Raw genomic sequence first — 14,205 nt, forward strand, 5'->3', positions numbered from 1 at the left:
GTTGAAGTCCACAAGTCTTAAAACTGCCAAGTTTGAACATCCGTGGGTTTTTTCCCTAAAGGGTTAGGGGTGCAAGGGTCTTGTAACCTGACAGCTTTAAGACTTGCACACTTCAATGCCAGAGTTCCTGAGTCAACATGACTGGAGGAGGAATTCTGGGAGTTGAAGTCCACAAGTCTTAAAGCTGTCAAGTTTGAACACCCCTGGGGGTTTCTTTCTAAAAGGTTAGGGGTGCAAGTTACAAGGGTCTTGTAACTTGACAGCTTTAAGACAAGCATGCTTCAAATGCCAGAGTTTCTGAGCCAACATTTTGGTTGCTAAGCAAGTGTTGTTAAGTGAGTTTCACCACATTTTACAAGTTGGCCATGTCCACCCAGTCACATGGATACCAAGCCACTCCCACTCAGTCACATGGCTGGCAAGCCACTCCCACCCGGTCACATGGCCAGCACGATACTCCCACAAAGCAGGCCACACCTACAGAAGAGGTTCTAAAAAGTTTTGAAACGCACCACTGCTCTAAATGCATCATTAATTGCAGTCATTCAGTTTCTGATTTATTCTAATTCCCTGACTCAGTTCTGAATCTAATTTCTGAACCACCTTCCTGCCCTATAAGCCACCTTATGTGGGTCATTAAGCATATTCGGTCCACACTAAATAACATTTTCCCCTCATCTTTTAAAAATCATTAGTATTCTTTGTATACCTTGGGATATCCCAGTGATGGTTAACCTTTTACAGACAGAGTGCCCAAAGCACATGCATGCATGCGAATGCATACGTGCATGCCCAAACCCCCCAAATGCAATGTGCGTGAGGGCCCTGCACATGCACCCCACCCCATGCGCATGCATGTGTGGCCCCTCTGCATATGCCCTGCTCCGCGCATGCATGCTCTCCAAGCATGGGCCCTGCCCTGTGCATGTGGCCCCTGCATGTATTCCACTCCTGTGCATGCACATATGTCCCTCCTCCATTTGCCCTGCCCCCTGTGCACATGCACATAGCCCCCCAAATCTGCTCCACTCCCCATGCATGTGCACATGGCCCCTGCATGTGCCCTGCCCCTGCCCCTGCATGGCAGAGACCTGAAGACCAGCTGGCCAGAGGGAAGTGCATGCGCAAGCATAGGAGAGCTGAACTGGGGCGATGGCATGCATGCCCATAGAGAGGGCCCTGTGTGCCACGTGTGGCACACATGCCATAAGTTACCCATCACGGGGATATCCTATCCTTTGCTGTTGGCTTGCTCCTATTCATTGATGTTGCCCTTTTGACTGAATGAAAATGATCATGTCCTGAATATTAGAAATGGAACAAAAAAGCTGGACCCAGAGTAAAATGTTGATCAGCCTTTATTCAGGTTTTTCCAGAGCACACTATTCTGTGCCCCAACAGCTGTTCATGAGCACTAACATTCAGCCACCATTGGAGTGTACTGCTGTAGGTGTATATGTATGTGTGTTTTAACGTCTGCCAAAATAAGAATCCTGAAGCCTGCTAAGCTCTCTCTGTGTTGGGTAAGTGGTGTCAGCTTGGTTACATCGACAACTTCAACATCAGACATGCAGAGAATAATTATTGGAACTCGTACTACCTGTCACTTCACTTATCAAACCAGCTTTGCGTAAGTGCTGCCAAGACTGGAAAGCTTTACATGGAATCCTTAACCAGTCTGATTCCTGACTACGGTTTGCAACTGGCAATCTGTCATAGATGCTCTGGAGGCCTGCCCAATCAGCATTGATTGATAGAAGTGCTCTCCTCCTCCTGCTTTTTCTCTGTAATATAGACAGGCAGGAGAGGAAGAGTTAAAAACCGGAAGGAGGAAAAGCTGTTTTTCAGCAGAATAGATTTCTCCTTCTGCTGTGTTTGATATATTTTTACCTGAGTGGTCCTGGACTAAAAATAAACTTCCATCTTTAATTTCCCCTTCCCCCACATGCAAATGAATAGAGAATATCAATCCATTTGCTGACATAGGGAAGAGTTGATGCACTGAGCATTGCAAAGTGACTTTTCAGGAACTCAGTGCCTCTGGATGCCGGACTATTTTCCCTCAAGCCATCACTGTAAGGATATGAAGTCTGTACTCTTTATTGTTATTTTGACTTATAATATACTTCGATGACTCTAGATCAGGGGTGTCAAACTCGATTTCATTGAAGGCCGCATCAGGTTGTGGGATCATCTTGGGGATGTGTGGCTGGGGTGAGGTGGGGTGGGGCTGGGGTGGGGTTGAGTGGCTGGGGTGGGGATGGCCAGCTTGACGTCACTTGTGTGGGGGAGCCTGTGGTAGCCCAAGTGCCCTGCCAGTGAAAATGGGCTCCCAAACTCCATTTTTGGCTGTAACAGCATCCTGCAATCTCTGCAGTGAAAACAGAGCTCAGAAGCTGTATGTGACCCTTCCAAGCAGTGGTGTATTAACCATTAAGCAGACTAAGCCCGTGCTTAAGGCACCAGGCCCAAAGGGGGCACCACAAAGTTGAGAAAGAAAAAAAACAATGAAGATTTGTACAGTATGTACAAAGGAGAGGGGCACCAAGATTTGTCAGTGCTTAGGGCACCAGTGAGCCTTAATGTCAGCGTTCCAAATATCAGGATAACGACTGATCTCCACACCTTCCGCACAAAACTCAAGACCCACCTGTTCCAACTAGCCGGCCTGGCTTAACTAGAACCTCTAGCCTCCCTGGCAATTTTAATACTGTAAATGTAAATTTTGGGTTTTTAAATTGTTTTAACTGTCTTAACTTATGACTATTTATTTTAACTTAGTGGCTTGCACTTGCATCTGTATTGTTAAACATTGATGTTACCTCCTCCATGCCACACTTGTATATTTGATTTGATTGTACGTCGCCCCGAGTCCCCTTGCGGAGAGGGGCGACTGATAAGTCGAATAAAATAAATAATAAATAAATAAATGCAGAATTAAATCAGAGTCCAAGGCAGAGCTATCCTTAAAGTTCCAATTTAATAAGACAGACATGTTGGCATCGTACTGTGGAATCCCAAATCTGAAAAACTTCCTGGGATTCCACCCAGTTGAATATTCATGATCTTATCCCCACACCCATAAATCCATCACATGGTCCAATCTTCTTCGGCCACAATGGCATCTCCACCCAGCTGGTTCCGGTCCGGTGCAGAGGTGCGGAGACAAAAGATGATCTTGGGCTTCTAGAAAAGAATGACAGCAACACATTCCACAATTCTACTCCTTTCTATTCCCCCCTCCCAAATACTACACTAATGCACAGCAAAATAATAGAAATTGTGGCAGGCCAAAGATCCTAAAAGGAACATAACTACAGGCCTGACACTTAATCTGCCACTGCTCCCAAGTTTTGATTTTGCTGGCAGTGGCACTACAGGCCGGTCCTTCGCTGTTTCCAGGGCAGCACCTGCAGGCCGGATCCAGCCCCCGAGCCTTGAGTTTGACAACCCTGCTCTAGATTGATGCAATAAAGCCCTTATGGGGAAATGACCAGGAACAGCAACACAAATTGCAGCAGTGCTTCTTTATTTGCTATAGAGCTTTAGTTGTAAAGGAAGCTAGACTGGTTTTGTTTCTACACGGCAGTTTCTAAAATGGCTCTTATCGCCTGTTTGATCAGATACAAGTTCTCAAATTTCTTGGTGCACTCATGGAGAAGGAAGACTTGCTATATGACATCATGAATTGTCAGGTAAGAAGTCTGTGTTGGGGTGGGAGGAAGCAGTAGGACATAGCAGGAATTGCCGGGATCACAAAGAGATGATCTGGTTTGGGTTTCACTTCTTCATAATCTTTTATTTATTTAGCATATGGCTTTGTTACATTAGCCAGGAGACTACAGTATATAACCCCCTTCCTCCACCTAAGACCCCCTTCCTTCACCTAAGACCCCCTTCCTCCACCTAAGACCCCCTTCCTCCACCTAAGACTCCCTTCCTTCACCTAAGACTCCATTCCTTCACCTAAGACCCCCTCCCTCCACCTAAGACCCCCTTCCTCCACCTAAGACCCCCTTCCTCCACTGGAGACACCTCGTAAATAGGCATTGCAACTGGGAAGGTCCAGAGCCAGCAGGAATCTGACTGCCTGCATGAAGCATCAGCTTATCTCCCACTGAAGTGGCACCTATTTATGTACCCACATAGAACATGCTTTCAAACTGCAAGGTGGGCAGAAGTTGAGGCAAGGAATGGGAGTTTACCCTGCCATGCAGTGCTAGGACTTGAACCGCTGGAGCAGAGACCATCCCCAGTGTCATTGAGCCACAGCATCTCTTGCTTCTTCTTAGGATCTGAGTACATAGCAGCAACTTATGAAAGCTTGATTTCCTAAATTCTAGAAATCTATGAAATATAGTTTAAAGCCTTGTTTCATCACTGAAATTAGCCAGAAAGCCTTCTGATCGGTGGCAAATCAAAATAATTGCCAAATAAAAGTCAGATCAAAAGCAGAAGAAATAAGAATGTCCATTTGTCACACCACATAGTTAAGCACTGCTAATCTGTTTTCCTAGTCTCTTGAGCCTGGTCAATGTTGTCCTTGGGGTGTGATAATTCCTAGGAATACTTCTAGAACCAACCTTGCATAACTCATAGTTTCAACCTTTCCATATATTTGGGGTGTGTGATGGATCAGGCATCAGGTTCAAGACTTGTATCAGTTGCTTTAGCCCAGTTTTATTGCATTTGGTCAGTCACAAACAGCATTGGTTAAAATCACAGGCAACTGATCCAGACACTGCAGTTAATAAGACTGAGATTTTAGTGAGCAGATTCAAAAAAGCTATGTTTTTAGAGACCTAGATATTGCTTATGGAGAACATCCAGATCCTGCAGAATCTGTCTCAGCTGTTCTTCAAATCTGAATCTGACTGTTGACATTCTCTGGGTTCTAATGCAGGAAGATAGGCACAGTTGAGCACTTAGCTGTCATATTCTTGCACCGGGCTTGATCCAGCCTTGTCCCTGTTACTCATCATGAATATGCAAGCGCCTTCTAGCCCCGATCCAGAAATAGCTCTTTTTCCTCAACTTTCTCTGAGATAATGTAGAGTAGAGGAATACAGAGATAACCTTGACAAAGCAACAAAGAGTTGTTAGGAGAGCCATTAAGAGAAAGCAACTGACAACGCAGCCTGGGAAAGGAAAAAGCAGGAGGGGGGAATTCAAAACAATGCTATGTTGATTATGTTTGGTTTAATGATGAGCAGTGGAAAGCTCTGGCAGGCTTTCGAGTTAATGTTATTATACCGTACAACAGTACAGTTGTATTCTTGAAATCCTTGTCATGTAGTACCCAGATCTGGCCTACATTAAAGGATGGAGAGGTTATGCATGATGACACTTAACAGTGGAGAAGCTGCCCGTCCACTTCTCTTGGATAACAGGCTGAACTAGTATGCAGAGAACCTGGTCACAGTCTTATTTCATCTAATGACATTCAGGGCACTTTTAATTAAATTATCAAGTTAAAATTATATACAGCCCCGATTTATACAAGTTGATATCTTATTTTCCCTCCCTTTTTCGTAATAACATGCTGTGTCTAGCTTGAGAATGGGGGAGTTAGTGTTAGTGGGCTAGTGTTATTTTTTTATTCCTTGAGCTGATGAGGAGAGAGGAAAAAATGAGGAAGAAGGCTCTGAACTGAAGTATTATGAATGAAGTGTTTTTCATCTCTTCCTCCAAGGCACCCGCTGACTTCCTGAACCTCTTCCAGTCATCTCAACCTGGGAATCTGCTTTACGAGATGTTAGTATTTTTGGAACGACTTAGTGAAGGGCGCCAGTCTCCACAGTACCAGTCAATGCAGTGGGACTATAACAAAAACTCCCTCCATGAAATCATCTTTGGTGACAATTCCCGTCTTTCTGAGCGCTTGCTGGCTCTCATTGTCCATCTTGAAGAAGATGTGCAGACTCAGGCTTGCAAAGTGATCCTCAGCCTGAAGATTAACAAGGAAGAAAGCAGGATCAGTAATGGGCATAGTCTGGGGTCCGAGATTAGTGCTTACCCTCTTGAATCCACCAGAAAAAGCCAGATTGCCAATGGCTCCCTTCTTAATCAGTCTTCAATCCCAACCACTATGTCTTCCTTTGATACTCCTCAGGGTGAAAGAGGTGGCATCTTTTACCCTCTCTCAGACACCAATGGGACTAGTGGCAGCATTTACCCTCTCTCAGGCACCAATGGGACTAGTGGCAGCTTTCACCCTCCCTCAGGCACCAATGGGACTAGTGGCAGCATTTACCCTCTCTTGGTCACCAATGGGACTAGTGGCAGCTTTCACCCTCCCCAGGACACCAATGAGACTAGTGGCAGCTTTCACCCTCTGTCGGGCACTAATGAGACTAGTGGCAGCTTTCACCCTCTGTCGGGCACTAATGAGACTAGTGGCAGCTTTCACCCTCTCTCAGGCACTAATGAGACTAGTGGCAGCTTTCACCCTCTCTCGGGCACCAATGAGACTGGCCATAGCTTTTATCCCCTTGAGAGAGCCGATCATAGCTTTCAGCCCCTTCCGAATATCTCTGTGGAGGGCAGTGAGCGTGTCCTGGAGGAACCCATGGATAGTTTTCACACTCCCCCAATTGAAAGTGACAACAGCATTTGAAGGGGGAAGTTGTACAGAGGAAAAAAGAGACTAATAAAATGGGTTGGCAAACAGAGCAAAATGCCTTTCTGTCTCTCTACTAAAAGAAAAAAAAATGACAAAAGAGACTGATATTCCTGCCTCTCCCAAATCAGCCCTTGTCTGAAGAGTTTAAAACAAATAAATCCTTTTCCTGTCACTGAGATGGTGAATACTGACAGGTGCAAGCAACCTAAACCATTCATAAATAGTCATGTTGGAAGAAATGTCCTTCTGGGTTCGCCCCCAAGTGGGGAAAAAGACACTGGAGGCATGGAGGCTGCTTAGAAAGGTGGTTTAATGTTTTAATGGTGGACAGGATCGCATGGCTGGAGGTCCTGGGGAAAAAGGTGATCACATGCTTTCAGGTGTTGGGCGAAGAAGAGGAAAAGGGAAGAGGAAAAAAAAGGGTCGAAGAAGGGCTTGCAGGGCTTTTTATAATCTGTTCGGCCCCACCTATCTGTTTCCTGTTCCTGTGTAAGAAATGTATTCTGATTGGTTGTCAGACTCACATGGGCCCATGCAAGGGCAACCCTCTAGGCTTAGTTTTGAATCCAGGTTTGGTTGAGTTCAGATGCCATGTGGTCAGTTGAGTAAAGGCTTATATTATCATGCCTTCATTCCCATCCCCCTGGAGCTGAAGGGGGGAACTCTTTTATTATGTAAAGGGACTGGGTCAGGCCTTAATGGCTCATGGACAAAAGGTGGGGGCAAGAAGCTGCAGGGAGAGTTACCTTGTCTTTTTGAAACATGTTTCTTTTCACATCCAGAGAAATATTCTGCCTTTTCAATATTTCCTAGGATATTTCATTTTTCTGGGAGAGGGCTGGGTGATAACTTCCTACAGTTTCAAACAGAAACTTTATTTTTAGTCACCTGTGTTACAAGAAACTCACCAGACTGATTGCATTTCCTTGAGAATGGGCAAATGAGGCCTTAGGGATTCTGGGGCAGGTCAGGCCTGTGCTGCTTTCTGCCATGCAAAAGCTCTGAATTTGCACCCTTCTTAACACTTCCCTCCAGTCTAGCTGGAGATTCCACCATGAGTAATAACCATATCCTGCCTATCATGGATTGGAGCATTGTAAACAGCCTTTCAGCGATTTCACTCCAAAGCTACATTCATATATTACAACTTGCTAACATTGGTTTGGCTTAGCACAGTGATGGCTAACCTTCTCCGGGCCAAGTGCCAAAAGTATGAACGCGCGTGTGGGTGTACGTGGATGTGTGAATGTGCATGTGCATGGCTGAACCCCCCATGCGCAATATGCACACCCCTGCACATGCCCCACCCCAACGCATACACATGCAACCCTGCGCATGTGCGTGTGAATCCCTCGCATCTGCCCTACCCCACATGCCTGTTCATGTGGCACCCCCTGCGCCCCCTGCCCCCTACATGCTATCATGAGCATATCATAGCAAAGTTAATTGGGCAAATGCCCTCCCCTTTCAAACTGTTTAAAAGTGCTTAGAAGTTAAACTATTGGCATCCTTTTGGAACACACACACACACAATGTTATCCAGCTCACACAACTCTCTCTTTCAAATAAAATCTGACTACATTTCTCAGGTCTTCTCTCATATGTATTTTCACAGCCTAATCTAGAAATTCAGTTGCTGCCGGACCTGTTTACGAAGCCATATGTTTTCAGCAGGGATGCAAGGCGGTACTTGTGTCCCAGTCAGTCCAAGAGATAAAGCTCCACAAGTCACATTCCATTCCATGTTCCAGCTGTAAATGTTCTCAGGAATTCAGACAAAACAAACAACCCATTGCTTCAGTGGATGACCTTCTGTCTGAGTGGACTGTGACAACCAGGCTTCCTTTATTCTCTAGACAGAGGCAGTTGAAGCTGATTTTCCCTGATGTATGCTTTCAGACTTCCAAAGCTTCGGCCTTCCTTGGATGTCCTTCCCTAAAAGCAGCCATTCCTTCGCCTCCCCCCACCCCGCACCTATTCCGATGGATGCCTAGAGGAGAGATCGTGTGAAGATATGATGAAGCTGGCATATGATATAATCATGCACATGCTGTGACTTACATATTTGTATCATGTAATGATATTATATGTACAGTATGATCATGCCAGTCTGCCCATGTCATCATTTGGGATTATTTTCATTCATTGTGGATGTCATCAGCTGCTACGAACATTCCTAAAATTAGAAGGCCTTGTGTCTACTCCAGCTCAGAATTCTTCAGAACAGAGTACGGTATAGTACAGTGATGGCGAACCTATGGCACGCGCTGGCCAGCTGAGTTCATCTTTTTAAAAGCTAATTTTCTCCTTCCCCAGGCTCCAGAGGCTTTATAGGAGCCTGGGGAGGGCGAAAAGAGCCTCCCCGCCCCCCCGGAGGCTTCAGGAACCATCCGGAGGCTTCCCTGACGCCTTCGGAGCGCTTAAAACCACCCTCCGAGCAAACCGGAAGTGACTTCCGGGTTGCTCGGAGGGTGGTTTTAAGCGTTCCGAAGGCTTCAGGGACCATCCAGAGGCTTCCCTGATGCCTTCAGAGTGCTTAAAATGACCCTCCGAGCAACCAGGAAGTCACTTCCGGTTTTAAGGCGTCAGGGAAGCCTCTGGATGGTCCCTGAAGCCTCCGGAGGGCCTCCGGGAGGGCGGGGGGGTTCTTTTCGCCCTCCCCAGGCTCCTATAAAGCTTCTGGAGCCTGGGGAGGGCGAAAAAAGCATGTAAAAATGGGGGGTCGCGCAGGGGGGGTCGCATGTTGCATTATGGGTGCGGCACGCCCGCACACGCCCCCCCTCCGCTCCCCCCACTTGTGGCACGCGAGCCAAAAAAGGTTCGCCATTGCTGGTATAGTAGGTCTTGTAGCTGATCTTTCTCTACTGTTTGGTTTCTGAATGAAGGGATTTGTAGGCTTGCTTGTCTTCTGATTTGGAGCTGATCTTTGTGTCCTTCTGAATAACTTGCTTCTGTTTCACAAATCCCCAGATGAGTCACCCAATAGAAGAGCCTTGTACCTTTAGGTTGTAGAGAACTTCCTATTCAAACATGATTTAGGGAAAGGTGTGTCTATTTTAAGGTGCTACATGCAGGTAATACATTCATGCATCATACTGGATGCTTCAATTTATTTTTGGGAAGTCAATTCCACAATTGCTGCACAGCCACACAATACTCTCTTCACACTCTCTTTCTCTTCCCTCCGACTGTTCTGTTTCTTAAGTTGCTTGCTTGACTTTTGCTCAGTGCATAGTATAAATTCAGTGCTCTGGTTTGGAAAATTTAAATCTCTGCTTTATGTGCTAACCCAGTCATTGTAGCTTATTTGACAACTATGATTTAGCATGGTATTTCAACCTAGCTACTGTTTATCTATATATTACTCTTATAGCTCTTTTTAATTGTTTACTTCACTTTAATGATTAACCGGGATGACGTAAAAGCCAAAATTAAGCAGTCCAAAATGACCCCTCGGGTGTTTCATTCTGGCTTTTACATCATCACAATTAAAACATTACCCAGAGCGGCATTTCATTTAAAATGAAATTGTTGCCAGAAATAGGACAATGTGTTAGAGACCTGTGTGAGGAATCATGAAATATGGCAAAGCACTCGATTGTATATTTTTATTAACTCTCACCCAGAAGTCATTTCGAAAACACAGAACCTCTCAGAATGGCAGCTTTCACATGATTCAGACTATGACATATTGCAATAGGTAATCGGAAGAGAGGCAGGCAGGGAGGGAGGCAGGCAGATAGATCCATAGGGTTATCAAAGGTCAGGCCCCGTCAATAATGTATTATGGTATATACATTTTATGAACTATCCAATGGGTTGCCAATTTCTTCTAAAGACTTCCTTACTTGTTTGATGCACGACGTTTGAATATTCCTAAGTCTAGGAACATTTTCCCTGAAAAATAAACTTGGCTAGAAGATAAATTAGAGTAGTAGTACTTTGCAGTAGCAAAGCAGAGAGAAGCGTGATCAGAGAGCTAAAACAATGAAATGTAAAGGCATGGAACATTATAAAGAGTAAAACGGTAGGCTTAGTCAAAGAGGCAATTTAGAGAAAACAGTTACTGGTCCATATTATTATTTTCCTTTTTCATTATGTATTTTTAAAAGAATAATAATATCAATAAAAACATCAAAATACCAGTAGGACAGACAGCAAATACTGGTTTGGGTTACATTTAAGATCATTTAATTTGGTCCTGCATGTCTGACATGGCAATGTCTTGGAACTAAACACGGTTGCTACTCTTGTAGATCATATTAAGATTGCCAATTAGGCTGGGCAGTTGAAAAAAATAGCCCAAAGAAGGCAAGAGGAACCTTATTCATGTTGCTACAGAGAAACCTACATAGTGCTGTCAATGAAATGACCAGGAGGACATCTTGGTTGGAAGAGATTTTACTGATACTTTTGAACTGTGCTTTGGACCTGACATTACAGTCACAATGTTTCTTGTGTGTTTTTGACCTAATCACTTATTATCCACCATTCTAGCTCACCTTACATTGCTGTTGTACAAATCAAATTGCGGAGCTCCTTAGAGAGAAGGTTAGTTACTAGAACTCACTACATTGCTAGACCACCAGAATAGAGTGGAATCCACTGCCTTAATAATATTTTTTTTAAAAAATCCTTTCCTGATTCTCCTACTTTTCTTTCTCTGCTGATTGGTTGCTGTTGTTGTCTATTTTCTTTTCAGTTCCTGATCTGTGATTTCATGCGAGTTGAAAAACCGTCTCTATCTCCCGCACTCCAGTTTTGTGAAATATGAATTCCCATTTTAGGCTTAGTCATTCTAAAAATGTAGTACTAAGGGGGCATATATTAATCATTAAAAGAGAGTGAACATGCCTAGGGGTAACAGGTCTCTGCATGCATTTTGAAGATGTAGTGATATCTTCACACCGGTTGATATAAATACTTTGTCAGGATATCGTTTCAGCTTCCCAGTCTAGGCTACCGCCATGGCATTTTAACCTAATGATTTGTCCTCCAATCACTGGCTGCTCCACCCTGGATTTGGTTCCAAGTCTAAGTAAGGTGAGTCAGATATTACTGCTTGCTGGTATCATACCAAAAATGTATGGCATGGCCTTATTTTGAGTAGAGTGGATCAGAAAAATGTTTGAACTTAACTGAAATCTAAATAAACAAAGGGTATGCTTATTGGAGCAGTACATAAAAGCATAGGAATTTGTTTTGCAATGAATAACAGCTATATGGCTACTTAAAGGATCCGGGGTAAAAATCTATCCAACATACTTCTTTCTTTCTTTTTTGTCACTGCTGATTTTACTTGCAAATGCCAAAGTCAGAATTGACAATACTTCCCACAATGGTCCGATTAGCCTCACAGATTAAGCCCCCCTCACAAGGGCACTTGTAGTAAACTCCATGTGGATTCTGCAGGAAACCGAAAGATACAGATCATTATGCCCAGGCTTATGGGACGCATTCAGGCAATGAATATAAGTTTTTCCATCATTCATAACAACCTCTTCCTTGTCTTGGACCCTTTTCCCAAGATGCAGAAAACAGAGATATTAGCCTGGGATCTAGACCAACATTAAGCTATGATTCCCCTGATATATGTTTCTCCATATAAATGTTCCTCTCTTTTAAACTATTCATTTTCCTACAGTAATGGTGCCAATGGCTTAATATATCATTTTACTTCTTAGTGTTTGTTTTGCACAAGGCATGGTCACTTCAAACTTGTCTTCTGTGCTACTAGCTGAACTTAATTGCCATCATCTTGAACAGAATATGTCTCTCTCATTCGCTCACCATGGGCATACACACACACAACACACACACACAGAGACACAGATACACACACATGTGTGTGTTTTCATTTATATAAATGACACTCACGTTTAGGGAGCATTCTTGTTTTTCAGCTGCCTTGTTTGCACAGCGAGCCAAACTTAATCCTGTGGTTCGGTGACAACAGCGGCTTTTGCACTGCAGGTTATTAAGACACAGCTCTCCATTTTCCTAGAGAAAAAGAAATGTGAAACCAGGAGTTAAATATGTGAAACAAGATAGCTAATTCAGGTATGTGTCCATTTTTTTTTCATTTTTCTATGTTCGCCCTTTTGTTAAAGGCTTTGTCTCTTTAGATTCATCACTACATTCTCCATAAAAATATATTAGCTCACGGAGTAATAACCAGGTTATGTTGGCCAAATCATTTCACATTTGACATTGATCTGTGATTATGTTCTGATTTACATAGACCCTAGATTTTAAATAAAAGAATAGGACCAGAGCAAATTATTCCTAGCCTTATACTTGTACAAATCTAAAAGAAGAAAATTCTGGAAGGATTAAAATAAAGATTTCTCACATTCACTTACTAAGTTAATAATCAATTCTTTTGGATGAATATAAGACTCTACCAACACAAGTATCAGCAGTGACAAAATCCAAAGACTTTCCATTGATTCTGGGCTGCCAATGAGTTAATAGAAGGGTGTTGAGATGAGAGAGTCCAGATCTACCTGGAAGTTGCAGTTAATAAAACCCTTTGTCAAAGTCACATGAATCTTTCCTTCCAATGAATGTATCTCATGGAAACATGTGATAGTGGCAGCAAACTTGATTTGGAAAGAATCACGAGCTGAAATAGTAAAGAAACTAGCAAAATATAAGAGCTGTAGTCTACAAACCTTGGGATACAAAGATAGGAACAGATCTTTTTTTTATTTTAAAACCTGCAGAGATCAGGACCCTCAATATCAGCAAAGCAATCATCACACTGAGAGGTTCATACATTGTGGAAGTCCTTTTTGTGATCTTTTTATCTCAGAATATTATGGGAGCTACGTATGTCATAAGTAGTAGTAAATAAGTAGTATTTAGAGAGAAAGACCAAATACTCTGGTAAGGTCTATGCTGGTTTTAGTTTAACAATGCCCATGACATTTCTCTGCAAGGATTTGAGAGAATGTGGACATACTTATATGATTCTTGCATTTTCATTTAAATATTTTTCATGAAATCAATTAGAAATAATGAATATATAAGCCAAGTTACGTCGCATTTTCCATTTTTTGGCCAATTGTTCCAATACATTTGGTGAATATTAAATCAGCCAAGCAAGTTCTGTACATTCCCTTTCAATGGGCTTCTAGCAATGATGGAGTGGAACACTTGACTTCTCAGAAATTCTCAGAAATGACCAGATGCCCTGAAGCAACAAGAGGCCATCTTAGAAAATACCATCTTAGAAAATCATATTTGCACAAATTAGATAGCCAAGGAACTGACTATGATTTACATGCCTACTGTTTGTTAAATAAGACACTATTTGCAAGGTTGCATAATAGTCTAAGTCATAAAATTTATTGGACTGACTGTACTGTTTGGAAATGTTTATAATCCAAACTAGATAAATCACATAATAGCTTAGTGAGATTTATGAATCCAGCCTTAAAGCCAATATCTAGAACAATCAGCTCACCCTTGATGTTGTACAAATTGGCATCTTGCTATCTTTTGTAGGATGAGCACAACTTGCTTTTATGTTAACTCTATATTGAAAAGATTTATATGTCCTGTTTAGGAACAAATGATTT

At 43.0% G+C, this 14,205-nt stretch overlaps 1 protein-coding gene and 1 long non-coding RNA gene across 4 annotated transcripts in view; one reads left to right on the forward strand and one right to left on the reverse strand.

The window, feature by feature from the left end:
* The window catches only part of LOC309389768 (armadillo repeat-containing protein 12-like), a 47,598-nt gene extending 39,506 nt beyond the window's left edge, over positions 1-8,092 (forward strand). For both annotated transcript variants that reach the window (XM_081948524.1, XM_081948523.1), the window contains 2 exons: positions 3,624-3,695; positions 5,693-8,092. In XM_081948524.1, the coding sequence (XP_081804650.1) occupies positions 3,624-3,695; positions 5,693-6,616 (996 nt within the window). In that variant the 3' untranslated portion in view covers positions 6,617-8,092. The remainder of the gene's footprint in view (positions 1-3,623; positions 3,696-5,692) is intronic.
* Positions 2,978-8,855, reverse strand: LOC309389770. Of its 2 annotated transcripts, XR_014175002.1 has the most exons (4): positions 8,268-8,855; positions 5,804-5,947; positions 4,584-5,076; positions 2,978-3,186 (listed from the first exon to the last, which is right to left on the reverse strand). It is a non-coding gene; the product is annotated as an uncharacterized lncRNA (long non-coding RNA). The 2 variants fall into 2 exon arrangements; XR_014175003.1 differs by lacking the exon at positions 2,978-3,186 and having other exon boundaries at positions 4,002-5,076.
* Between the last annotated feature and the right edge of the window lie 5,350 nt (positions 8,856-14,205).

This window comes from Natrix helvetica (genome assembly GCF_964273705.1).
Source record: "Natrix helvetica genome assembly, chromosome: 3".
NCBI lineage: Eukaryota > Metazoa > Chordata > Lepidosauria > Squamata > Natricidae > Natrix > Natrix helvetica.